Source organism: Drosophila serrata, unplaced genomic scaffold, assembly GCF_035046125.1.
Source record: "Drosophila serrata isolate PLE 108 unplaced genomic scaffold, ASM3504612v1 contig_184, whole genome shotgun sequence".
Taxonomy (NCBI): Eukaryota; Metazoa; Arthropoda; class Insecta; order Diptera; family Drosophilidae; genus Drosophila; species Drosophila serrata.
In genome coordinates, this window is record NW_028257082.1 from 5870312 (window position 1) to 5895579 (window position 25268).

The 25268-nt window shown below is 39.8% G+C and overlaps 1 protein-coding gene and 4 non-coding genes across 16 annotated transcripts in view; 1 reads left to right on the plus strand and 4 right to left on the minus strand.

Annotated features, from left to right (window-relative positions):
• Nucleotides 1–25268, plus strand: part of hts (adducin 1-like protein hts) — a 30894-nt gene that overhangs the window by 1018 nt on the left and 4608 nt on the right. For 5 of the 12 annotated variants that reach the window (XM_020946993.2, XM_086828441.1, XM_020946958.2 and 2 more), the window contains exons 2-11: nt 120–308; nt 5969–6014; nt 14472–14598; nt 14683–15166; nt 15236–15944; nt 16113–16236; nt 17277–17387; nt 17458–17752; nt 17809–17889; nt 17960–18031. In XM_020946993.2, the coding sequence (XP_020802652.1) occupies nt 14503–14598; nt 14683–15166; nt 15236–15944; nt 16113–16236; nt 17277–17387; nt 17458–17752; nt 17809–17889; nt 17960–18031 (1972 nt within the window). In that variant the 5' untranslated portion in view covers nt 120–308; nt 5969–6014; nt 14472–14502. Of the gene's footprint in view, nt 1–119; nt 309–5968; nt 6015–14471; nt 14599–14682; nt 15167–15235; nt 15945–16112; nt 16237–17276; nt 17388–17457; nt 17753–17808; nt 17890–17959; nt 18032–19986; nt 20056–20815; nt 24993–25268 lie in introns of those variants that run through there. The other 7 variants (XM_020946976.2, XM_086828438.1, XM_086828440.1 and 4 more) reach the window with 2 other exon arrangements.
• Nucleotides 9620–9692, minus strand: TRNAV-AAC (transfer RNA valine (anticodon AAC)). Its single transcript has one exon. It is a non-coding gene; the product is annotated as a tRNA-Val (tRNA).
• TRNAV-AAC (transfer RNA valine (anticodon AAC)) lies at nt 10080–10152 on the minus strand. The gene has a single exon. It is a non-coding gene; the product is annotated as a tRNA-Val (tRNA).
• On the minus strand, nt 10432–10504 carry TRNAV-AAC (transfer RNA valine (anticodon AAC)). Its single transcript has one exon. It is a non-coding gene; the product is annotated as a tRNA-Val (tRNA).
• On the minus strand, nt 10991–11072 carry TRNAS-CGA (transfer RNA serine (anticodon CGA)). The gene has a single exon. It is a non-coding gene; the product is annotated as a tRNA-Ser (tRNA).

The following is a 25268-nucleotide window of genomic DNA, read 5'->3' on the forward strand; positions in this document are numbered from 1 at the left end:
CTGAAGTGAAGCGAAGCCAAGGAAGCGGCATTCTTAAAAATTTTAAACAAAATATTGCTCGATTCCACAAGAAGTTAATGCTATTCAATTCTCTCCCCTCTCCCTACCCCTTCTGATAGTCTCTGCGGCATATGTGTGTTTGTACGAAATAGCAGCCGAAAACCGAAGTGCGAGAGCGAGAGTACAAATATAAAACGCGTGCGTTCCCCCTCTAACGTATAGTGAGTGTGACCGTTGTATTTGTGACCTGTGCGTTTCAGCCACTGGAGGATCGACGAATTACGAAAAAAAAAAAACGAAGAATACCGGTAAGTGTCCATCGCCTTGGAGGATCTTTTATAAAAAATGTATATTACGTCGAATTATCTTGAACATTACGCCTTGCGCTTTTACTGTTATGATGAGCGGCAATTGCTGCCCGGTGACGCCATCTTTTGTGCTCCTCTAATAAGTGTTGTTTTTGTTTTTTGGGTTTGGTCAAGCACACGCAACACACTGCGTGCGAGTGTGTTTGCTTTGCTGTTATGCTTCGAGCTTGATGTTCTAGTCATTTTTCTTTTCTCTCTCCCTCTCCCTGTCCCACTCTCTTTTTGGGTGGGTGTTCGATTCGTGTGTGTGCGTGTGCTTTTCCTTTTCACATGATTCATGCATCTCTCTCCCACTCCCTGAGACTTTCTATGCGCTTGTCAGATTATAGAAATACAGTTGCACGTCATACTGGTTTTTGGGGTCTCTCAGCCGTAGGTTTTATCAGCAATTTGTTGCCACTCGCAAATACTAGCAACCATTGCGAATCTCGGGAGTGTGTCTAATGCACTTGGCTGTCGCTAATAAATCGCCTGCTGGCGCGCATCTGTTGGCAAGTTTCGTTGTGACCCACTTTTCCAATGCTTGGTCTCTGTCGCCTCTCTTTCGCTCTTCTAAGCCGTTCGCGGTTTTAGCCAAGTAAATGGCGAAAAGCGGCAACAAGTGATAAACAGATTTGTAAATATTGGAAACTTGTTTAGCGGATTTGTTAGTGTAATTCCATCACAGCAAATGTACTATGTGTGTTCTTGCAGTTGATTTCAGTTTTGTATATTTTTGTTTTAGTTAAAACAAGATCTTGTACTTGTTTTCAATAACTAGGCAGTCTGAAAACAGACTGAAATTACTTGTAAAACCACATCTAAATCTGAATTATATTGTGACGATTCGAGTTATAGAAGTTTACCTGTAGTATTCTGTTACCTCGCAATCTTATCAGAAGGGCATGCCTCTTGTTACTCTTTCTGGTTAGATTGCGGTTCCGATACAAGTACCTGTATAGTGGCTCTAGCAACAAGAACTACTTAGTGTTATAATGAGTACAAGGATTCCATTCGCATAACCCCTTTTAGTTAGAGCTGCTTTTCTTTAATGATATTCTATGAGTATTTCCTGTATACTCTCTCTCCTCGTATCAAAATCTAACGTTCCATTTCGCGTGCTCTTTCAATCGCCTGATAAATTTCAGCTACCTTTTGTATGCCACATGACGTCATTTCGCACACATTGCTTATGTGAAAAAAAATATATAAAAAGAAGTAAATTTGCTCTTTTTGTTGGCTAGCTTTTGTTGCTAATTCAAATACACAGACACAAATGGGCACATGGACAGTGGGCTTTATAATTCATTGCTTATGCTTCCCTCTTTTTCGTCCCCTTATCACTTCCCCGTGTTTATTTCATTTGTTCCTCTTGCTTCGTTTGTCCGTTTTCAATTCGCAAATTAGACGTGACTCGCGTTCGTTGAGGTTTTTCAATTGTTCATTCATTTTTTTTTATTTTTATAAATTTTTTCCGTTGCACACCGCAAGTTGCATTGCGAGAATTTCCGAAAATCGTTGAGGCATTATCTGAATCTATATGTATTGAAATTTAACATTAAAATCACAGAAAATGGGAAAAAGAAGAGTGCGCGATAGCAACAAAAACAGGACAAAACCCGTTGTTTATTGTCGCTTTCCGCTACGAATTTGAATGAGTGACAACTGGAATGAGTGAGATGGCAGAATATGTGACCGTGCGTCTCTTTTTAACGGGAGGAAGTGCATAGTTAAAACTGTAAACAATTGTTGAAGAACCTAACCTACAAAATGTTTGTATTGAAACGAGTCGGAAATACAAAACTAAACCCCGAACGGGCAACGGTGACGGTGACACACAAACAATAACAAAGAAGAAACTAGAGGCGAGAATGCAAAGATAAGAAAATGCACTTCAAGTGGAGGAAATCGCCGGCATTCAATCCTAACTTTCTAACTTTTATTGAGGCGTGTCCCGCGTGTCCCTTCCCATCGGAATCCGACAATGCAAATGCATTTTCTGTCTGATGGGTTAACAGCAGACCTAATGACTCTTGATTGGGAATTGGAAATTGTTTACCCAAGCGTGTGCTTATCGAATTTCCCACTGACGTCACATCTTGCCGGTGATTAATTGATTTGAAAACGAAGTGGGTGGGGGCTTCATAATTGTGACGTTTACTTTGATTAATGTACTTTCTTAACTCGAAAAAAATGGGATATCTTTTTAAAAACCTAATCGAGTTGCTGGAACCTTAAATTATATAAAAATATCGATATTAAATGGGCATAAGAGCTCGTACAGGACTATTTGCAATCAAAACCACTCTGGGACTAGCAAATAAAATTAAAATAAAAAATATACATTATTCTACTTATGCTTAATAATAAAGAAAATTACATTTGCTTATTGTATGTATGACTTAGTTGACACCAAAAACCAGTTTCTTTAAAAGCTTTTTTATAATAGTAATAATGAAAATGACAACGGCTTAAACAAAAACTCTAATATAATTGCCAGTACTATTAAAAAACAGCTCTTAAAAAATAAATAAATAATTGAAAATGAACCCTGAAATAACAGTACGCTCATGAATAACAAACACAGTCTGGCAACTCGGGCTGCCACCAAAAACAAATTTGTCTAAAAGCACAAGCTCTTAAAATTGATGGCTCCCAGAAACCCAAACATAAAAAGAAGTGAACCCTGTTGTTGCCTTGCCCCAAAGCCAATTGCAGTGAAGATGCAACAGAGCGAGAGAGGTAGAGAGAGTGGTAGAAAGGGGGAAAACAGAGAGGTAGATAAAAGAGGCGTACGTGCCAAGCTTCAAAACAGAGACACAAGCGAGATTAAAAAAAAGAGAGATGTTGCTGCTGGCTAAACAACTGCAGCTCATCAATAAAACAGCAACAACAACAATAAGCCAGACACAGAACTCGAGAAGAGAGATGGGGTGAAAGAGAGCGAATGAGGCATAGAGAGAGAAGGCAAGAGGCGGAGACAGCAATAACAAATGTACAGTTGCAGAAGCAGCAGGCCGCATCAACAACAACAAACTGCTGCAACAAAAACATAAATCTTGAAAGAAAACAAAAAAGGAAGCCAACTTCGGAAAGACGAAGTTGGTATACTCTTGCAGTTAAATTGATCACTACTAAGCTTTTATGTGTTAGTTTTTAGAAGGTTAATAAACCTGCTTACTGAATTTTATATTTTATTTAATTAAAATTGCAAATCTTTGATAATTTTAACGATATAACACATTATAAAAATTTGAAATAAAAATATTAAAATATTATTGTCGACGTGGCTGGATCGACTCGCCAGTTGATGCTGTTTAAGTATATAATTTATAGGGTCGGAAATGAGTTCTTCACTGAATAAGGGTATAAACAAGCCAAGAAAAGACTACCCTATAATAAGTATTCCCTCATTGAAGATATGAACTCTAAAAATAAATTCACATTAATTTTATTTTTAATATTATTATTATTAAATCGTTTTTTAAATGCATAAATGAAAATACTCGTTTTATAAAAGAAGTTCTTGCGCCAGGAGAGTCGCAAGTCGCAAGTCTGAAGTGCAGTTCCAACAAACCGTCTGTTTTTTGTTTTTTTTTTTGTTATTCAGGCTTTTAGAGCTTGAAACCAGCAGAAGATGATGAGAGGCAAAAAGGCGCGACGACAATGTGGATAATTATACCGAAAATGTTCGGAAGCAAAGGCAAAGAAAAATGTAGACAATTTCTATAAAGCTGATGGAGCTGTGTGTCTGCATTTCTTGCCTTCTTTAACATTGCTCGCTCTCATTTCTTCTTCTGCTGCGCTTGAACTTCAATTGAATTGTTTTTCTTTTGTCTCTCTGACTCTGTTTTTCTTACTTTGCTCCATCTCCCTCTCTCGGATATACCATCTCTCTCCCTCTTTCGGCTGAAAGTGATTGAAAGCCTGTTATTATGGCGGCCTGATCCGACTGAACTAAATTTAAATTGGAATTTAGGCTAATTTCGTTCTCCCGTTTGTGTAGGCGTGGGAAATGGTTCCCTTGCCAGTTGTTGTTTTATGTTCTCTTCTCCTTTTTCTCTTCAAATTGCCACAATTTGTTGTAATTAATGTAAATACTAGAGAATTAAATGTAATTGGCTTTTATTTGTGGCTTTCAAACGTGACAAGTGGCTGACCATAATGTACATCTAATTGCAATGCAATCGCTCTTCCGCACACTTCCAACTAGAAATGTTACCAATAGGAAATGAATTTTACGATTTAAGGGGTAACAATAAAAACAAATGCACCTTTAGTTACTTCCAACTCGAATTTTTTATTTACAAACAATTCTTTACCAGTTGATATTTCCTCTTTTAAATGAATGGCTAACCCACTTTGCCGGGCACAAATGTCAATAATAAAAATCTGGTTTTCAAACAACTTCTCTTCACTGCAACATTGCCAAACACGAGGGCAACAATAAAGCTCTATAAAAAGGCCATCATCATTATCATCATCATATAACAATAGAGGCAACAACAAGTCAGAGTCATACAGTAGACCAACAATAAGCGCAAACGTGTTGCTGCATAAATGAATTCATAATGCAAAACAAAAAAAGATATTAAAGAAAGGAAAAAAATACCTAGGGGGAGAGAAAAAGCGAATTGTGCACACGAAAGAGGCGGCTTACATAATCGTTTTATAGCTTCTATTCAACACGCCGATCTCGGTTTTGTAAATCAACACCAGAAGCGGCTGAATTGCGTTACCAATGTTTCGTGTCTGGGGCTTTCACGCAGAAACATTTAGAGCGCGTTTATTGGCCAATTTATCAGACTGCAATTGTGCGTTGCAAGTGTAATGTGAAGATCACCTGAGCGCATCGGAGAAAGGCATAATTAAATTTAATATTTGGGCATACATATAATATGCTTATCAGCTCGTAATAATGTACATCATTTGTATGCTAATTTGTTGTTTGAGTTGAGAAAGGAGTAATGAATTTTGATTAAAGAGATTGTTTAGCTTAAGAAACATCAACACATTGTTAAGAAAACTTGTTTTTAAATTATATTTATATTATATATAACTGGTTTAAAAATTGTCAGAAAATCTAATAATTATTGTCTCGAGGCAGTGATTTTCCTCTGCCAAAGAATTCCAGGCTGAAATAACCTCCCCCTCAATAACTCAATTATTTTATTTTGTTTGCTGGGAGCGTCTGCTATCGGTGAGCTATTTAGTGTGTGTGTTTGTTTTTGTGTGCTTGTGTGTCTCTGGGCAAGTAGCGAGTAGTACGAAAATATTATAAAGCCCGCTAACTAAAAATATTCACATGACATCATCGAGCAGAGGCGCTGACCGCAGCGTCAGCGTTGGCAGAGCAGACGCAGCATCTGAACAACTCTCTGTTTTGTGTGTGTTGGAAAACGGGAAAGCTGTTTGCCAAGAAAAAGGGAAAATGCTCACTCTTCTCCCTCTCTCTCTACTATGCTCTCAAAATTTGTTATATATTTTTTGAATGTTTACTAAAGCAAACAGTCAACCTTTAGCATGAAAATATCATATTATTATGGTATGGTTTTGCTGTAGGGATTTCCCCCATTAACATGTACCTAACTAACCCTTTACCTTCTTTTATTTATTTTCAGGCAAATCATAAAAGTATTATAATCACGCAACAAATTCAATTTTAAGGTGAGTGTTTGAATCTATTCTTGAATTGACTTTAGAAACACGCCCATAAGTAAAGTGCAAAGCAAACAAGACTCTTGTCCCCCTTTATTTACTTTTTTTTATATATATATTTATCAGATATTTTATCTGATGGTACATATTTGCGTAAGGTTTTTGCAATGGTTGAGATTGAGGAGGTCTCTCTGCGGATTTTATTGACACTTGTTTGCTAAGGAGAAGCTTGCAAAAAGACTGAGAGGAGAGGAGAGGAGAATACGGAGGAAGCCACACCTCACTCAACTTTGAACTTTTTGCTTACGCCACACTTGAGCGATATCCAATTGTGTTCCGTGTTTTTTCTCCTATTTTTTTGTATTGTATTGTTTGGCAAACTTAATTGAGAACTAATCGAGGTCATGACCATCAAAGGGAGATAAATAATTTGTATTAATGACACTCAAGCGGTGATTTTTGTCATCTCTTTCTTTGTTTCTTTATGCATATTTCATAATCAACAACTAACAATGATGATGTCACGGGGCGGGGACTTGTTTGTGTTTGGTTTTTTGCGATAAGCTGAATAAAACCGATGTTATCTCTGATTTTGTTGTAGGTGCCATGTAATTGATATGCAAATTGTTGTACTCTCTCCTGGTTTGGCTTTATCTCTGAGATCTCTTTACATGCCACGCATAACTTCACCTCTAATTCAATTAAGCATGACCTTTGTTTCACTGGATTTTTTTTGTTTTTCGTACATCTCACACACTCTTGATTCTCTCTTTCTGCTTCGGTTGGAATTGAATTAAAAGCCACTTAAGCGTTGAGTCTGCCTGGCGCTTTTTGTACTGTTGAACTGTTTCATTTATTATGTCCACATGTATATCTGCGTTATGTTTCATATATATGTATATCTCAGGCTTCTATGGGTACTGCATAAATTTTGATTTACCCTTTGGGCATGGTACAGTGGCTTCGACGAAACACTGCCAGCAATAAAGGGAGCCATAAACAGAGCGACGACAGTGGAGTGAAATTCCGACATGGAGGATTGGATCGTTTTGCGTTCATCTAGCACTTTCATAAATGGGTCATTGAACCAGAGACTGTGAGACCAGCAACTTTGGCTTCTTTGCTTTATTATTATTGTATCTCTTTTTTTTTTTTTTGGCAATCTGGGTAAAAAGTTTTCTTTAACGAAAACTAAAAAGACGTAGAAAATATTGCACGCTTTAACGAGCTTTCAAACTAGAGAGTGTTCTATAGCAATTTCTCTTAGCAGAAACTATAAATTAGCTTTCAGTTGTAAATCTATATCTTGTAAGAACTTTAGCTATGTAATTAAAGGGATTTACTATATCAATATTTATTGATCCAAATCGGTTCTATAAGATCAAGAAGAGTGTTTAGTTGGATTTACATTTCTGATTGAAATATCAGAATAATAACATCAAAATCTGTTCTACAAGATCTTAAATTATGAATTTCTGTTCGAAAAAGTTAACTAGTTAATAATTGTTAATAATTACCATAATCTAATTTAGTCCTGTGGACAAATGTCTTTAACCCTTTAAAAATTCATTTTATAATTGCTAAACAAACCGGAACTTACTGTACATGTACGGCGACGGTGCAATTAAAATCCCATTTAATGCAGGAAAATTTATGGTATGTGTTCGTATCAAGATTAAGTTACTGTCGATACGGACACACGTCGACATGATTGTGTGTGTGTGTCGATGGGTGTTTCATTGATTATCCGGGAACCTTAAACTAACCGTAAACACGCAGCAGGCTCTGGAGTTTCCAGTCGCGTGTTGGGGTCACCACAGACGGGGTTCAACGACCAACCACATCTGCCACCCTCTCAACCCTCGGGACAAGTGAAATGAGGCACGAATCCTTATAGAAATACCTGTCTCGTGGCACGCCCACCTTTTTATTGGTTTTTTTCTCCTTACTTTTCTTACTATGTTGATTTCGTTTTTATTATTTTGTTGTTTTTTTGTGGCCGGCATTTTCATTACCGTCGTGTTGCTATGCAATTTGGAAAACCTTTGGCGCCACAAAATGACAAAATATCAGAATGGTGGCGCCAACCGTACAGTTTGCCGGCCGGGAAATGCTTCCACGCGATACATACATACATATATCCTTGGAGTGGGTGGGTGCTCCTTGGGGGGGGGGGTTTATACTTGCCTTTCGTTTTGAGTTAATGACAGGAAGTGACGTCATATTATTCCAAGGGGATGAAGTTTTATTTGCTCGATTTTAAGAGAGCTCTGTGTCGGTTGTGGGTTGTGTGGCGGGGGGTGAAAGGTTCCTGGGTGCGACATAGTCCTGGGTGATGTCATACTTTACAAATATGATTATTTCAGCCCCCATTTACGGGTCTCAATTTGAGCAAGAAGAGCGACATAGAAAATAACGAGAATAACTTAATTATGTTGGGTTTTCTTTTAAGTAAAGAGGACATTTTAAATCAATAAATTGAATTTGTAAATTTACACAACGGTTGGAGTCATATTTATAGCTTAAATATTAGCAATCTCTTGAATATCGAATGATTTTTTATTAAATTCATATATTCCACCATTCATTGAGTATAATTTATTAATCCACCAATGGACGTCACCCAACCTCAACGACTGTGTGCAGATTTCAAGTTTATTTGGCAATTTTACAAACAAAATTTATGTGAATCAAAAATATAGGAAAATTGGCCAAGCTTTTTGTTTTCTGGCCCTTGGCCAAGTGAGTCAAAGACAACACCGAACGAGAAGCATAGGAATAAAAAATACACTTTGTTGGTTTTACAAGAGGCTTTTGGCTTACATCAAGGGCAGAAAAGCCAGACAAAAAGTCACAAAGAATCTGAAAAGAGTACAAACATATTGTTTGTTGCAAGACGCTCGATTCATTTTCCTTTCGTTGCCTACTTGTTGTCACTTTTCTTTTTTTTTTTTCTTTACTAACAGCTAAAAATGTTGTATTTATGCACTTTCCTTAAGTCTTTTTCTGTGAACACACACAATGGGCGTTGGCGCCGCCAACTTTGATGAGATTTATTGTGCGCGAATTTTGTAATTCAAGCCACACGCGACTCACACGCGACTTTTGGTAGCAGACCAGCACTGGGACGGGGTCCAGAAGATAAGTACAATAAAGTGAAGTAAACAGAGGAAGGGAGGGGAGCTGCAGGAGAGAACGAACCAACGAACGAATGAACGGGTTCGAGGCAGACAAGCTGGCAGCTTGTTAGCAAAACAAACAAAATTAGCAAGAGCCAACCAAAGACCAAGGGGCAGAGGCGGATGGAAAAGCCTTACGGCTAGACCCGCTTCTGCTGCTACCACCTTATTAAGAAATTCCACACACGGCGGCTGGCACAGTGTCTGAAAGTGAGAAGAGATAAACGCCAAAGACAAAAATAAAGACATTTCGGTGATGACAGGTCCGGAGATTAAAGATAGGCCAACGCACGACTCAAAGTTCCCCTCTATTATCTTAACTTCTTTTAACTTGCTATAATTATGGTGTATACATTAAATTTGTATGTGAGTGAAAATTAAATATAAAAAGAAAAACACAAACTAAAAGTTGCATTAAGAGAAAAAAATTCAACCTGTTTCCGCCCGGGATCGAACCGGGGGCCTTCTGCGTGTTAGGCAGATGTGATAACCGCTACACCACGGAAACAGCTGGAAGCACGGCAACCAAAAGCTTAGTACTCTTTTCAATCTGTGGAACGAATGGGAAAAAGTGGAACATAACAATTTCCCATTTGTCGAAGTATTTTTTCGGCTTTTGCATTTGTTTTATTGAATTAGTAATAGTTGGTAAACTGAATTAATTCAGCACGAAACACAGTAAATATATTTCCGTAATATAAAATTACAGAGTTGTTCAGTTTATACTCCTATTTCTGCTTCTCAACCAAAGGCGCCGATAAATAGCATTATCAAACATACATACATTTCATGTAAAAGACCAAAAAGGTTATTTCAGTAGATGTACTTTTAAAATTTTATAAAAGGCAAGCGGTTTAAAATTGTATAAGGTAGTAGAACAAAAAAAAGTTCAACCTGTTTCCGCCCGGGATCGAACCGGGGGCCTTCTGCGTGTTAGGCAGATGTGATAACCGCTACACCACGGAAACAGCTGGAAGTAAGGTAGCCAAATGCCAACTAGTGCGTTTTATAGGAACAAGCTAAGCATTTCAAATGAAAAGGAAATATTGAACACCTTAAGTTTTAATGTGATTTCGTCCTAAACTAATTAAGTGTTTTTATATGAACATAAAATAACTAACTAACTCGGCTTTACTTAAAAACTTACCGAATCTTGATCAACAAACTTGTCGCGCAGACTTCACTTTGAATGGAAAGGGTTTTTTAAAATAAAAATGTACAATATAAATAATAAAAAAGTGTCAACATGTTTCCGCCCGGGATCGAACCGGGGGCCTTCTGCGTGTTAGGCAGATGTGATAACCGCTACACCACGGAAACAGATGAAAATCGTGCTGCCAAACACTGGACAGTTTTTGGTGTTCGAAAGTTCTGATTTGTTTATATATAATTTATATTTTTATTTTATTCTATTTTTTTTTTATTTTATTCTATTTTTTTTTTTCCATAATCTACATTTTATTTGATTTCTTTCCCTATTTATGTGTATTATTCTACATAAATAAACAGGATAATTCGTATTGTATTGTATTCCCCCCCCCCCAATCACATTTATTTTATAATTCTAATAGAAATATAGAACAGTATGATTTTTTCAAGTAGTAATTCAGCTATTATTTTATTATCAGAATATTAAATCAAATAATAATCTATAAAACAGCAATAAATCATATCTAATAGTACACAAATGTAACTAATTTCATGTGCTGTTTAAATAATCCAGTTTTAAAATTGTATTTGAGGACTAAATAAGTAAAAAAATAAGTTTTCCCGTAGAAAAAAAGTAACAAAAAAGTAATAATCCTCCGCAGCCGGTAGGATTCGAACCTACGCTCCCAGAGGGAATCTGATTTCGAGTCAGACGCCTTAACCACTCGGCCACGACTGCTTGTGAAGCGAGCGCGTCCAAAGTGAAACATAGCAGCTGCCAGTCGAAGCAGCTCGGCGGTCCTCTCACTCGTTCCCAGTGCTTTGGTCGAAATATTCAGGGGATGGTCTTTCGATGTGAAACGTTATTATTGCGAGGCTAGCAAACGCCTACTTTGCCAGTACTCTCTGACCACGTTTCGCAGATGAAAACCTGTATATATTTTCACGGTGTGCCATTCATCTTAGTGATGCACAACGTCAATTTATACAAACAGAACTTAGTCTAAAAATTAAGCTAGTTTTTCAACAAACTTTTAAGTGAATGAGTTAAGACCGCCGCCCATATTTCCATTTATCATTTTCCTTTCAAAGTCTGTGACAGCTAAAAATTATTATTATTTACACTTGGCGTTGGTTTATAGCACTTGTTTTTTTGTTACCGACTCTGTGCTTTTATTATTCTCGCTGCCATATGGGATGGATGTTTTCTTATTTCCGTTTTTTTTTTGTTGAAAGATCATCATCTCCCTCATCGAATCTGGGCTTGTGCCCCATTGACTGACTGACTGACTGAACTGAGCGTGTGAGTGACTTGTTGCATTATTAAAACTGAATGAGCGACCTTATTGCCTGCACACTTTGGGGGGCAATGAATGGGACAGCTGCCCGGGTTATGCTCGATGGAGTGGAAGATTGCGTAAGATCTCTTCCGTTGCGCGATAATTGAATACTTGAGAAATTTAATTAACGCCAGTATTCATATGTGTGAAAAAAAAACTCATATATAGAGGGTGTTCGGTTTGGTTCTCTGGGTCAATTGGTTGAGCTGCTAATTGGAGTACGGAATATATTTGTGTGATTTAAGAATTTTGAACAAAAAACAGTAGAAATTTAGCCTCACATCATTTAGGACTTAAACTTTTAATCATTTAACGTATTTGTTGTTTATTAAGATATCATTATATTGATTTTTCTAACAGTTATCTTGTTTAGACCTTGCGAAATTATCAAGATAATGTTGTGTTGGTTGCCTGTTAAGGCCTCTTTTATCGGCCTTGCCTTTGCAACATTCTATATAATACATACAGATATGCACATACATATATTTTGTTGTCTGCCAGTTTTGGAGCCGGCACACTTTAACCATTGAAAGACATGGGTGTGTCCCGCGCCAAACAAGTGTGATGTAATTGCATAATGTCAACAACAACAACATTTGTCTGAAGCTGACGCGACGCGGCGCGACGGTGGCTGGCGATGGCGGCGTCTCAGTGTCGTTAGCTGCTCCTAAATTTAATTGTTGTCTTCCGCACAAAAAGGTCACAGAGAGAAAGAGCCAAAACAGAAAGTGGACTAGAGAAGCTTCCAATAATGCAAAAATGTGTGACTAAACGGGGTTTAATCTATTGACATTGTTATACTTATTTGGTTAGTTCGATTCAAGTTTGTTTTTTGGGTATTTGATACAAATATCTTGCCACTTAAACTTTAAAACTAAACAGATTGCAGTTTACTTGAAATATTTAACAGAAAGAGCTTCCAATGCGTGAGAAACCAAAGGCTTGTTCTGTCTATCAAGAACTCCTCTTATTTTCTTTATTTCTGCCACCTACACAAAACTGCCAGCTATCTCCATTTTGGAGGAGTCTGGAATCGACCCACGTTGGAAAAACTGTTTGGCTCGTTAAGTTTATTCAACGCCCACGCATTCAACACAACAACTCCCTAGCTCGTCTGCATCTCTCTTTTTTTGTTGTTGTTGTAGTCACTTAAAAAGCGTTTATTCAGCATTATTCTGTTTGATTTCAACCCAAAACTGAACATTTTACGCCGCCCACGCACACCGAACAAGTTGTGCAAGGTGAGATGAGGTGCGGTATGGTGGTGTTGGCAGCTAAGTTCAATTACCTGCACAACACGATAGTGTTGTTAAAAGAAAGCTCAAATATGCGGCACGCGTCGCCAATACGTCATAATTAGCAAACGGCAAAGTCAGCAGCAAACAATACGCCTCTGGGTAATGCACTTTTGATGCACAGAAAATAAATTTTTAGATGATTTTATAATTAATTTCAGAGGTGATTGTATACGTTTGTAAAAATATTTGCTAATATTTTGTACTTGAACAAGATCTTTGTGTCTTTGCTTATTGATTAGCTGCACTTTATTTTAAAATACAAATTCGTTTTTTGCCTGTGTAGCCTTGTATTGTATTGTTTCTTGTTCTTTTTGTTTCCCTGAGCATATATATGCATATAAGCCGACTACAAAAGTCGCCGCCCACGAAAGGGGTTATATGCTCACTCCCCACTTTGTTTTCCCTTTCCTCCTTCCCTTTCCCATTGCAATTTCCTCTCTAAATTGGCATATTTATGTAGAAATTGGTGCTTTTAATTGAGGGGGGGAAAAAAGAGAGAGGGAGAGAGAACTAAAGAAATGCTGGTGGGTGTAGTGGCAGAAATCGGGTCAGCATAATGCACCTTAATTATGACTTATTGTTGCTTCTCAATCTCAAGTTTGTCGTTTGGAAATTGAGCTCTGTTTCGGGTTACGAATTTAGCTGAGCTTGGCTCATTGCATTTCAATTTGTTGTCTCAGTTGACAATAATTTCTATGTTTTTTCGCCTGCAAAATTGTTTACGATACTCTGAAGGTTAATAATATTATTCGTGGTATTCGAAGGAAAAAAACGCACCACGCCTAAGATTTAAAGAGCAGCAGCAGAAACACATTCACACATATTTTTGTTTATTTATTTTGGTTGCTGCTCCCTTCTCTCCCTCCTTGGTTTTGTTTCGGGATCGAGACAGCTCAGCAGAGGAGGAGCTCTCCTTCGTTTCGTTTTGATTTTCGAGGCATAATGAATTTTTGGGGGTTTCGTAAAAAGCCGAATGGATCTTAAAATAGTTTTCAACGATTCTTCCGTTTATATTGCTTTCTCTGTGGCTGCCGCCTTAGCACGTGGATACGGGAAAATGTGGAGAGAAGTGTACTTATGCATTTTCCCCCTGGGTCCTCTCACTCTTTGCTCCCCTCGATTTTAGAATTTATTTTAGCCAAAATTAGAAATTAACTAAAGTGGAAATATGCGGCAGTCCATTTGGTTAGTGTGTGTGTGTGAGTGTGTCACCTCTCACCACCCCACGGCAGTTTCTCTCTGGCTTTCCACCGAGCAACGCCATTTGACATTCTCTGGGAAATCCGACGACTGTCTCTGCCGGAGAGAGTACTCTCTTCCATTTGGGTGGTTGCACTTTACTCGCTCTCTTTCTCTGTCAGCCGCTCTCAATGTTTTGCCACCCCCTTTTTCGTTTGCTCGACTGCCTTGCAGTTTTTTAAGGTCAGTCGAAAAATTTCCAGCTGAGCGTTAAGTTCAGGAAAGAAACATAATCTAACGCTCGTCCGTTTTTAATTGCAGCATTTTAACTGAAATACAAAAGATATAAATCATGACTGAAGTCGAGCAACCGCCACAGAACGGCATAGATCCCACTGCCGGCGAGGAGGATGATAGCAACAAAGCGCGTCCCGCGGATATTGAACAGGTACGTTGTGCACTGCACCCAGGGAAGCCTCAACCGAGGCAATAACCACCCCTCTTACTCACAACCCCCTTTTTTTTTGTACAGGATATGCGCGAAATGGAGCGTCGCAAGCGAGTGGAGGCCATCATGGGCTCGAAACTCTTCCGCGAGGAGCTGGAGCGGATCGTGGACTCGGCCCGTGAGGGTGGTGCCGGCGCCAGCGGTATTCTGCAGCAGCTTTCGGACATTGTGGGTGTGCCAGTGACGCGGGTGGGCAATGTGTTCAAGAGCAACAACTGCATGGTGCCCATCAATGACATACGCGGTGTTGAGTCCATGGGCTATGCCAAGGGCGAGAAGATACTTCGGTGCAAGCTGGCCGCCACATTCCGTCTGCTCGATCTGAATGGCTGGACCCAGGGTCTGGGCGCACAGATCACTGCACGTCTCAAGGTCGATCAAGAGTACTTCCTGGTCAATCCATACGGACTCCTTTACCACGAGATCACTGCCTCAGCGCTAAACAAGGTGGATATGCAGGGCCAGATTGTGGAGCAGGGCACCACCAACTTTGGCGTGAACAAGAGTCGTAAGTTGAACTTGGAAATCAATCGAAATCAATATTCAATCAATTAACTTTCTCTCTTCTTCATTCAAGACTTTGTCCTCCATTCGGTGATTCATGCTGCGCGACCCGATATCCGATGCGCCATCTACATTGGCTGCAGTCCGGTGGTGGCTATTTCCTCCTTGAAGGCCGGTCTGCTGCCGCTGACCAAGGATGCCTGCGTGCTCGGCGAGATCACCACACACGCGTACACTGGCTTGTTTGATGAGGAAGAGCGCAACCGGCTTGTTCGCAACCTCGGTCCTAACTCTAAGGTGATGTTGCTAGCCAACCACGGTGCCCTGTGCTGTGGCGAGACCATTGAGGAGGCCTACTTTGCCGCCTGCCACATTGTCCAGGCGTGCGAGACCCAACTGAAACTGTTGCCCGTCGGTGTGGATAACTTGGTGCTGATTCCAGAGGAATCGCGCAAGGCCATCTATGAGCAGTCGCGTCGCCCTCCAGAGGATCTGGAGAAGAAGTTTGCCGCTGTTACGGCCGGCGATGATGGTGCTGCTGCTGAGAAGGATGAAGCCGCTGCCACGCCCAAGATTGGAAGTCCGCCCAAATGGCGAGTGGGCGGTGCTGAGTTCGAGGCTTTGATGCGTACACTGGATAATGCAGGCTACCGCACTGGTTACATCTACCGCCATCCTCTGATCAAATCGGATCCACCCAAGCCCAAGAACGATGTGGAATTACCACCAGCTGTTTCATCTCTGGGCTATCTGCTCGAGGAGGAGGAGCTCTTCCGTCAGGGGTAGGAAAAGCATTATTCTATTCTAGGAATGGTAGAAAATATCAATATATCGGCGCTTTATCGATTTTAACGCGATAAATCGATATTTTGCTTGCCCAATTTTTTTTCGATATATAATCTCGGATTTCTCTACATTCATCTCTAATTCAATATTTTTCCATTAATTAGAATCTGGAAGAAGGGTGATTTACGCAAGGGAGGCGATCGCAGCAGGTGGCTCAACTCGCCCAACGTGTACCAAAAGGTCGAGGTCCTGGAAACCGGCACTCCCGATCCCAAGAAGATAACAAAGGTAGAGATTATTACTTTCGAAGATATGAAGCAGCAAACCACAACCACTACCACCAGCCTTAAGGAGATTGAAGGGAAATAGTTGAATCAAAGTTGAAACAGCACTCCTATATATTAAAACATTCCATCTATGATTTTTAATTAGTTAGCGCCAAGTTTTAGTTCCCAACTCTGCTACTAAACTGCAACTCTTACGCATCAAAGTTTCTTCTTAGCGTTTATTAAGCCAATTCAAATAATCGATACACAAAAACTATATATTTATATACCTTGAAAATAGAATTTAACTCATGCTAAAACCAAAATACTTTGACCTGCTTTGCGAGCAAGAAACCAAATACTTGTAACATGTGCATTAATCAAATAAATATTTAAATGTATTCAAAAAACAAACAACAAAATGAAACTTTTGCATAGATGATTTTGTGCCGCCTTTACCATATTTTGCTGCCTCAATACGAAGGTGAAAAATACAAAACAAAACAATGCAAAGAAAGAGAAAGAAATTTGATCATAATATTAATCAAATTACACTAAAAATCAACCAGCATTTTGTATAATTTTAAACTCGATTTCATTGATTTCATTTAGATTACTCTTTTATTATTTTCATTCATTCATCAACTTTTTCCTTTGCATGTTTTGGATATTCTTTTCTCTTTGTGATTGTTTTGCATTGTTTCTTTATTTTTTCAAGGCACAAAATCATTTATGCTTGTTATTTAAGTTCAGTTTTGTGTTTGTTTATTTGATCATTGCAAGATATAAGTATGAAAATGGGTCAAACACTAACGAATAATTAAGAACTTAATCCTAAATATAAGATCTAAACCAATTGTAACAAAAGATATATATTTTAAAAGAACATTTTCACCTCTTAATAAGAACCTTGATTGTTGTTCATCATCCCACATTTAAAACGAATTTCTTTCTCTTTCTTTTTCCAATTGCATTGCTTTCTTCCAACCCACATCTCCCACAAAAATCCACAAAATTGTCAAAAAATGTACGATTTACGAAACCGAAAACGAAAAATCACAGTGGGTGGCTGAGGGTTCTCCTACCCACTCAACGCCAGTGAGGATAGAAGATCCACTTCAGTTTGTGCCTGCCGGAACAAATCCCAGAGAGTTTAAGCGGGTCCAGCAACAAGTCAGTATTCTATGCGTTTGTGTTTATTTGTTTTACAAACTTAACTAGCTTTAATAATGTTACACAACAGATCAAGGACAATCGACGTGCTGATAAGATTTCCGCCGGACCACAGTCCCATATTCTGGAGGGCGTCACATGGGATGAGGCTAGCCGACTCAAGGATGCCACCGTCTCGCAGACCGGCGACCATGTTGTGATGATGGGTGCCGCATCCAAGGGAATTATCCAGCGTGGATTCCAGCACAATGCCACGGTGTACAAGGCTCCCTATGCCAAGAATCCATTCGATAATGTCACGGATGATGAACTTAATGAATACAAACGCACGGTGGAGCGGAAAAAGAAGTCCGTGCATGGCGAATGTAAGTTGAAATAAATTCCTATTAGTTCTTAGCTAATAATTTGCTCTTAATTGCAGACACTGACACAGATTTCTCTGAATCGGAGGCTGTCCTGCAGGCGGGGACAAAGAAATACCCTCAGAGCGAGCCAGAGACCGGTATGTTTGAAGTTTTAAACGCATTCCTCATTAACAGAAACTAATTTGATTTATTTATTAATTTATTTAGAGCACCAAGTCATTGAGATTCAAACACAGCAGGCGCCGGTGCCACGACAGGCGGAAGTTGTGCTCAGCGATGGTAAGTCCCTTAATGTTTTGTGTCCTGTCACACTTGATTTTTGTTTAAAGTTCATTGATATAATTTAATCACGCACACACAAAAGGACATTCAAAAAACACGTCCCAGAGTTATGCTATGTTATGTCTTTTTTCCCAACCATCATATAATCGAAATTTAAATCTTTAAAACATGTTGTTTGTTAAGTCTTATTGTTATTCCTCGTTTTTATCCCTTTTAATGCATTTTTACGTTTTACTTTCCTTAGATCCCTACTTGTTTATATTTGTATTTATAAGTTTATAGCTATCGAGGAAGCGGCTACTATATGTTTATTTTTACGTATTTTGATTAGCTTTTAAGAGTTAATTTCACTTCCAAGTAGTGAATTATTAATATTTTTAGATGATTATTTGGCATAGTTATTATATATTGGATCCCTAACATTTTTCTAACACTTTTCTTATGACATTTCCCTCTTTTTCGTTTACCGTTGTTTTTTTTTGCTGAACTTGCGCCTATTTTAATTATCAACCAACAACACACTCCACCTAAAACTACACACACTTCAATTACATAATGTAGTCAACAAAAAATTACTTGTAGCAATTGATACCGTCACAACTTCCTTTCTATAAATCTTTTCAAAATGTTTTAAAACTGTGACAGTACATGTTCGAGAGTTAAACATAGACCACAAATTCATTTTTCCTTTGTTAGTTTCCTTTCAATTTTATTTTTGTTATTTTTAATTATTTTGGACAAAACTTTATTTAACCCCTACAACCAATACTTCCAAGGAACCAACTGTTGTACGGCGTGTATAAAATAATTTTTTAGTTTCAACAATAATCAACAACCAAACAGCACAACAACAACAACACAACTTCAACAACAGCAATTAATTCAACAACAAATCAATTATTGTAGTAAAAAAAAGCTGCAGTTTAAGTAGTTACTCCTCTTTTTTTTTTTTTTTGCTAAATTATAGTTTAATTTCCTCTAATTCGGCAATTGTAAAACGAAAATTATTTACCTCTTTATTATTTTACATAGGACGAAAACCCAAACCCAAATAAATTGGCATTTCCTTAAGAGTCTTAATCTAAATGTAGCATTTAGAGTACTCGGTTCTAAAGCGAAGTGTGTGTGTAGGTTGTCAAATAAAAAACTTTAAAACCTTCAACTTAAAACAAATAAAACGAAACGAAAAAGACAAACAGCAACCAAAAACAGGAAGCAACCACCGAAGCTCTGAACAGAAACCAAAATTCTACTACTACCACTACTACATACTCCCTTTTCTACTACTACTACTACTACTACCACTGCTACTGCGGCTGCTGCGCTCCCTAAAACACAAACAAAACAAAATAAAAATAAACATACAAATTAAAAAGCAGTTTAAAAAAAGAAAATCCCCTTCTGAGTTGGAGGTGAGTGCAGCCTCAAGAGGTTTAGTGTGTAGAACAAGAAATCAAACAATCAAGTCAATAGTTTATAGATAACAGTTTAGCATAAAGCATACAGCATAAAACAAACATACATATAACATTTGCACACTAAACCCCATTCAACATTTCATGTTAATCTCTGCCGAATGCTCTTAAATATATATATATAAAGCCGATCGCTGTTAGCTGAATTACATTATCCGCCAAAAGCCGAGCAGTTGAATTTCAGTTTTGCTGTTTCTATATTATTTCCATTGGAATTTTTCTGTGCTGACCAGTGTGTTTCCCTTTTTAATTTTAACTGCAGCTGTTTTTTTTTTGCTGGTTGCTTCCGCAGTTGTTGCCAAAAACTAACCCAAGCTATATTCCTTTCAAGATGCATGCTTTTCTCACTCACTCTCTAGACACTACGTCTGTATGTATGTATTCTTAGCTTAAGGCACACAAATTACGTCTGTTTCGCACTTCTTCTACTTGCTGAATTTGATTTTATAATTTCAATTTCTCAATACTATATTTTAGCCACTCTTAGTTTTATAAACGGCGAACGCTCTCACACAGCCACAAATCGCAAGCCGCCAACTGGCCGAGGTAACGAACAATCCGAACCCACGATCGAAAGATCTATATACCAACCTTCAATGTACTCAGGCTAAACGCCCGCTGTTGTATATAAAAATCCATATAATCTCTGAAAAAATAATCGTTACTTGGTGTATATATTTATGATATAACCCCATATATAATCCATATTGTTACGGGTTGTCTATAGTCCATATATAACTCCCCATATAATCCACAAAGCATATATGGTAAATCGTTGTTGCACCAAAAGATAACTAAAACAGAGTCGATATAATGAATAAGAAACGGAAAGTCATATGAATTTTTACGTGCTGCGTTTCGCATCTTATTTATTATATGGCCTCTGACTAAACCCTATTCTATAGTTTGTGGTTAAGTTACATTCGTTTGAATACCATAGTTCATTACTTTTTATTTTGGGCTTGGCTAGGTTATAGCATCGAATGCGTCATATTATCCTAGGCATCTTTATTATCTTCGAATCGAATCTAGGTATGTGGGTGGATCCCTAGTGTTCTCCTTTTAGGTATAATCTTGTTAATAGGTATTGTCAACTTGGATTGAAATGGTTAAACCAAGCTAATTTCAGTTCAGGAACATCAGAGGTTTGCATATTGCTTTCCAGTACGTATTAGTACGTCTTCTATTTATGTATGTATTTCGAGAGTCTCATTATGCTAGATTGTGACAAATTGTAACTAACTGACCTTATTTCCAACTCTTCATCTCTCCCATATTGATTTGGCTTTGGCCCCCATATATATAGGAAATAATAAGAATAACGATTCTCAGATAAAAGAAGAAGAAGAAGATGATAAGGAAAATCAGCAGGAGCAGCGTGGGCGGGACAGGAATTTGTCCGTGAACAGTAGATGCCGCAGGGGCCTTTTCCCATCCCTGGGCGAGGCCACAAATTTGGTAGAACATCCGCAAGTGGAGCAACAGCAACTATACTCCTATGTCTATGCCACCACAGCTTGCACCTTGGGTGGCACCTGCCTGCAGCCACAAGTGTGTTCTGCTTTGCTCCGTTCACTCCATAGCGAGCAGTTGGGATATTTGGCCAGTTGTTATCGGGGCGGAGGATCAGGGGCTTCGAATGGTTCAGCTTCTAGTACGGGTACTATAACAACTGCTGCGGGTGGTTCTTCTGTCACCTCTCGGCGTCCGTTGCAGCAGCTAAATTCACCGCATCCGCAACCGTATCGTACGGGTTCCCATTTCGGATTCAATTCACCGCGTCAACCGATACGCCTGGATCACAAACATCTGCCGGGGGATCGAGATAAATCGGGATATCGGGCCATGCAGCGTGTAATTAGCTACGAGGAGATCTTTTCCACACCGCGATATGAGCAGTTGTGTCAGACTTGCTTCGATAAGCTACTACGTCTCAAGCCGGAACTGCAAAAAATTGGAACTGGCACAGGCGCTAGCAGTTGCGACGATGAAGCGGCCAGCAGTGCCGGAAGCAGTGGTATAAACACGCCCCGTCGGCGTAACCAGCTGCTGCCCACTCTGACTGAGCTGAACGACGACGATCATGGTGAGATGTTGATGCTGCCAGAGGGTCCAAGGATGCAACGCAATGCCTGTACTCAGACGCCGGGATGCCCCGCTTCATCCTCTTCCACCACAAATTTTCTCAATCAAATCGAGAGATTTAATTTCTCGGAAGAGTCTGCGAATGTTAATTATACCCCAAGTGGTCCTATCAGCAACGAAAGCCTGGCATTGGGATTAGGATTGGAGGTTGAACCGAAGGTTTCCAGTGGAGCGAGCGCAACCAGTGCTGCTCCCCCAAGGATATATCGTTCAGACGAAATGGCAGATGTCACTGAAGTATGGAGTTTCGGTCGTTGGCTGCAACCGCAGGAACAGAGCCTCGCTGCAGATGGGTTTGGAGAGCAGCAAACGTTGACGGAGACTCGGGTTGTGTTGGAGGTAACGCAGCATTTTGCCATCGATGACCAAGAATATGGATCAACAGCGTCTGTAGAACGCCAGTTGATGTCGCGCGAAGAGCGACAGCGTCGAAAGTCTGAATTTCAGGAACTTTGGCAAGACCATGTCGAATATTTTGGGGCCAAGGAGCAGCTGCAGCTAGAGGAGCTGCCAATGTCTACAGAACAGGACGAACCTGAGGCTAGTTCCCTTCCGACTCAAGATCAAGAAGCGGTGCCTGAGCCAGAAGTTGAGGAACAACAGATAAGTGAGCCTCTTGACCATACATGTTATATGGCACCACTTGCTACTCCCGAATTAGATGACACTCTGACTGAGGCCACTGATGAGCTGCCCAAAATCCTTCAGCAGTTCGAGGAGAATCTTACTTTAGCCGGCGAGAATCTGGAGAAGCTGGTGGCCACCACTAAGAGACTGCAGGCAAACGATACAACTGGATCATCGGTTGTGACCTCGAGCAGCTCTCTTGTGGAGAGTGGCCCTCTATTTCGATCGATCAGTTTGGAAAACATACCCAATGCTGACGAAAATGTGTCCGTCGTGGAACCGGACTCTGTTAGCAGCAGTGGAAACAGCGAAGAGGAAGAGGTCAATATAGCTCAAGACAACTTGGAGCAGGAGGAGAAACGTGATGACGAGAAACCTGTGAGTCCCGTTTTGCCAGAGCCAGAAGAGCCGTCCGAAAAGGAGATGGAAGTCGACGACGAGAAGGACGTGGATGAAATTGAAAACCAGGAAGAGGCAGAGCTCCTGGCCATAGCTGGTGGCTTGCCAGAAAGCCCAATTACCTCGGACACTGAAAATACTTTTTTCACTCCTCTGGAACGTGAAATACTTGAACGCATCGAGGCTGACAAACTAGACCAGAGCGAGGAGATCTTCGGAAAGATTGATCACTCCATCCGCAACAAGATGACGCCAAAGAAGTTGCAAGATCTGGTCACCGAGGAAATCTTTCGCACTCGTACTTATATTTACTCCAGTCCGGCCACTCCGGTGCCAGGACTCTCGCCCACTGACCTCACCTCCACACCGAGTGGCTCTTCCTTGTCGGCTCACAATATCAGTGCTCCGTGCAGTTCGATGGCTCATGTGCATCTGACAACACGCTCCACATCTCGAATGTCGCAGTCGTGGTCGGAGGAGCGAGAAAAGGGCGATGATCAGGAGGAGGATGATAAGAAGAGGGAACCCCTTGAGCGTATCATCTCCTCCACGACCTTCATTTGCCGGCCAAACTCTCGTCGTAAACGCAACTTTATTGAGGAGAACATACGCAATGCCAGCAGACCGCGTCCCGCGGCCGGTTCAATTAGGAAGCCAAAGAGCAATGTAACCACCACCTCCAGGACTATTTCAAGTGGCTCGTCTTCGGTGTGCGCCTTTCAGTGCGGCCAGCGTGATAGTGGCGCCCGTCTCTGGGTTTCGTTGCCAACGCCACCGAAGGCGGCAACAGGACATAGGCGTGGCAACACGGCAACCACAGCTTTGTACACTTTCCGTGGTAGTCCCTCCTCTCCGTTTGCCAAGCGCCGAAAGACACCAGCAATCCTTACTCCCATGCGCCAACCAATCTTCGCAAAGGAGGAGAGTAGCGATCTTGCGACTTCTTCAACCTCTCTGCAGCAAACACTCTCCAGCGGCACATTCTTTGTGCGCCGTGAAGAACCAGAGGGAGATTTTGATAACGACTCAGCTAGCCCGGTCCAGATGGAGGCCAGCCTAGAGGAAGTCGAGGAACAGGAGGCCGTGGACGAATCCCGGGCAGCCCCCGACAAATCGAATGCCACCAACAGTACCATGTATTACAGTGCCAACGACAACACGGGCGATGAGGGTGAAACTCTACGGACGAGCGGTGAGGAGCTAACAGGAGATGAAATGCCACTGCTACCCACTACCAGTCAGGAGTTCACTGAAGAATCTAACATAGAGACGAGCTCGGAGAATTATATGGGGAAACCACTAACAATGGCCCGGAAAATTGAAGAATCAAGCTCACAGGAAAACGATATGGATCCATCAATATCCGAAAATCAGCAGATTAGCAGCGTATCTCAGTTGTCGATGGATACAAGCGAACCGGAAGCATATGAATTCGAATCCAACACAGGGAAAGAGAACAGCTCTGGACAACTCGAAGAGGAGTCGTCTTGGGAGGGGCGCCTAGAAGCTGGTTCAGACCGCCAGCCAAAACCTGAGACTAAAAAAAGCGAGGGTGAACTTCCGAAAAGCGAAAGTATCGAAGAGTCATCTGGCTTTGAATTGGTGGCAACGCGAGAACTTAATACAATGTTAAAGCCAGTACACGAAAATGAAAGTAACAGTGATTTCGAAGACGAGCAAGTTGTTGAAGTGGTCAAGACATTGTCGGAGGAGGATGATAACAAGCCCAGCACCTCAAAGGCGGCAGCGGAAAAGAAACGCAAATAGGCGTAGATCAGAATTATTTGAGGTCAAGAGATGATAACGATGTGGCAAAGTCGATTAAGCAGGAGAATTTGATGGGACCAGAAGATGACGGGGGAGGAACTTCACGTAGGAGGAGTTCCAGGATAATGCTAGGGGAAATACTTGATTGTGGGATGAATCAGAAAAAGAAGAAAACCTAGATAATTTGCAAGGGATTGTTGTGAATAGTTATTGTTTCCTTTTTTTTGCATTGTATTTATATATATTTTAATAGCACTTCATATTATATTTTGGCATGAATTAAAAGTTATAACTTAATGTAATTAATATTATTCACACAACATAAATATTCACTAAAGTAACAAACTGAATTCAAAATGAAACACGGGAAAAACAGTTTATATTTTAATATTGTCTTTACTACACTCGCTCTACATTCCCTTATGTATCCAATACTCTTTGTAAATCCATTTCACTAACCGAAAATTGTATGGTCAAGGTGTGTTTTTAATTTGAAAGTTTTTGTAAAAGTTTAAACGGAAATAAAGTTTTGGTATTTTGAGTTCTTATATCACCGTAAATTATTATTAAATAATAATAGTTTGAAAGTAAGTCTTTTGTTGTGATAAAAAGATCTTCTTGAATATGAAGACTAAGTAAACAGTTAGCCTGAAGTATTATATAGAAGTAGAATTACATATAGTTTATTAAATATAAAGAATATTCATATATTTATATCCTTTATAACCCTGGAACCCATATTTATCCCTCAAATGTTAAGTGTTAATTGTACTCTTATGTCAAGTGTTTACTTTAAGTATTGGTGATGTTATGTGAGCTCG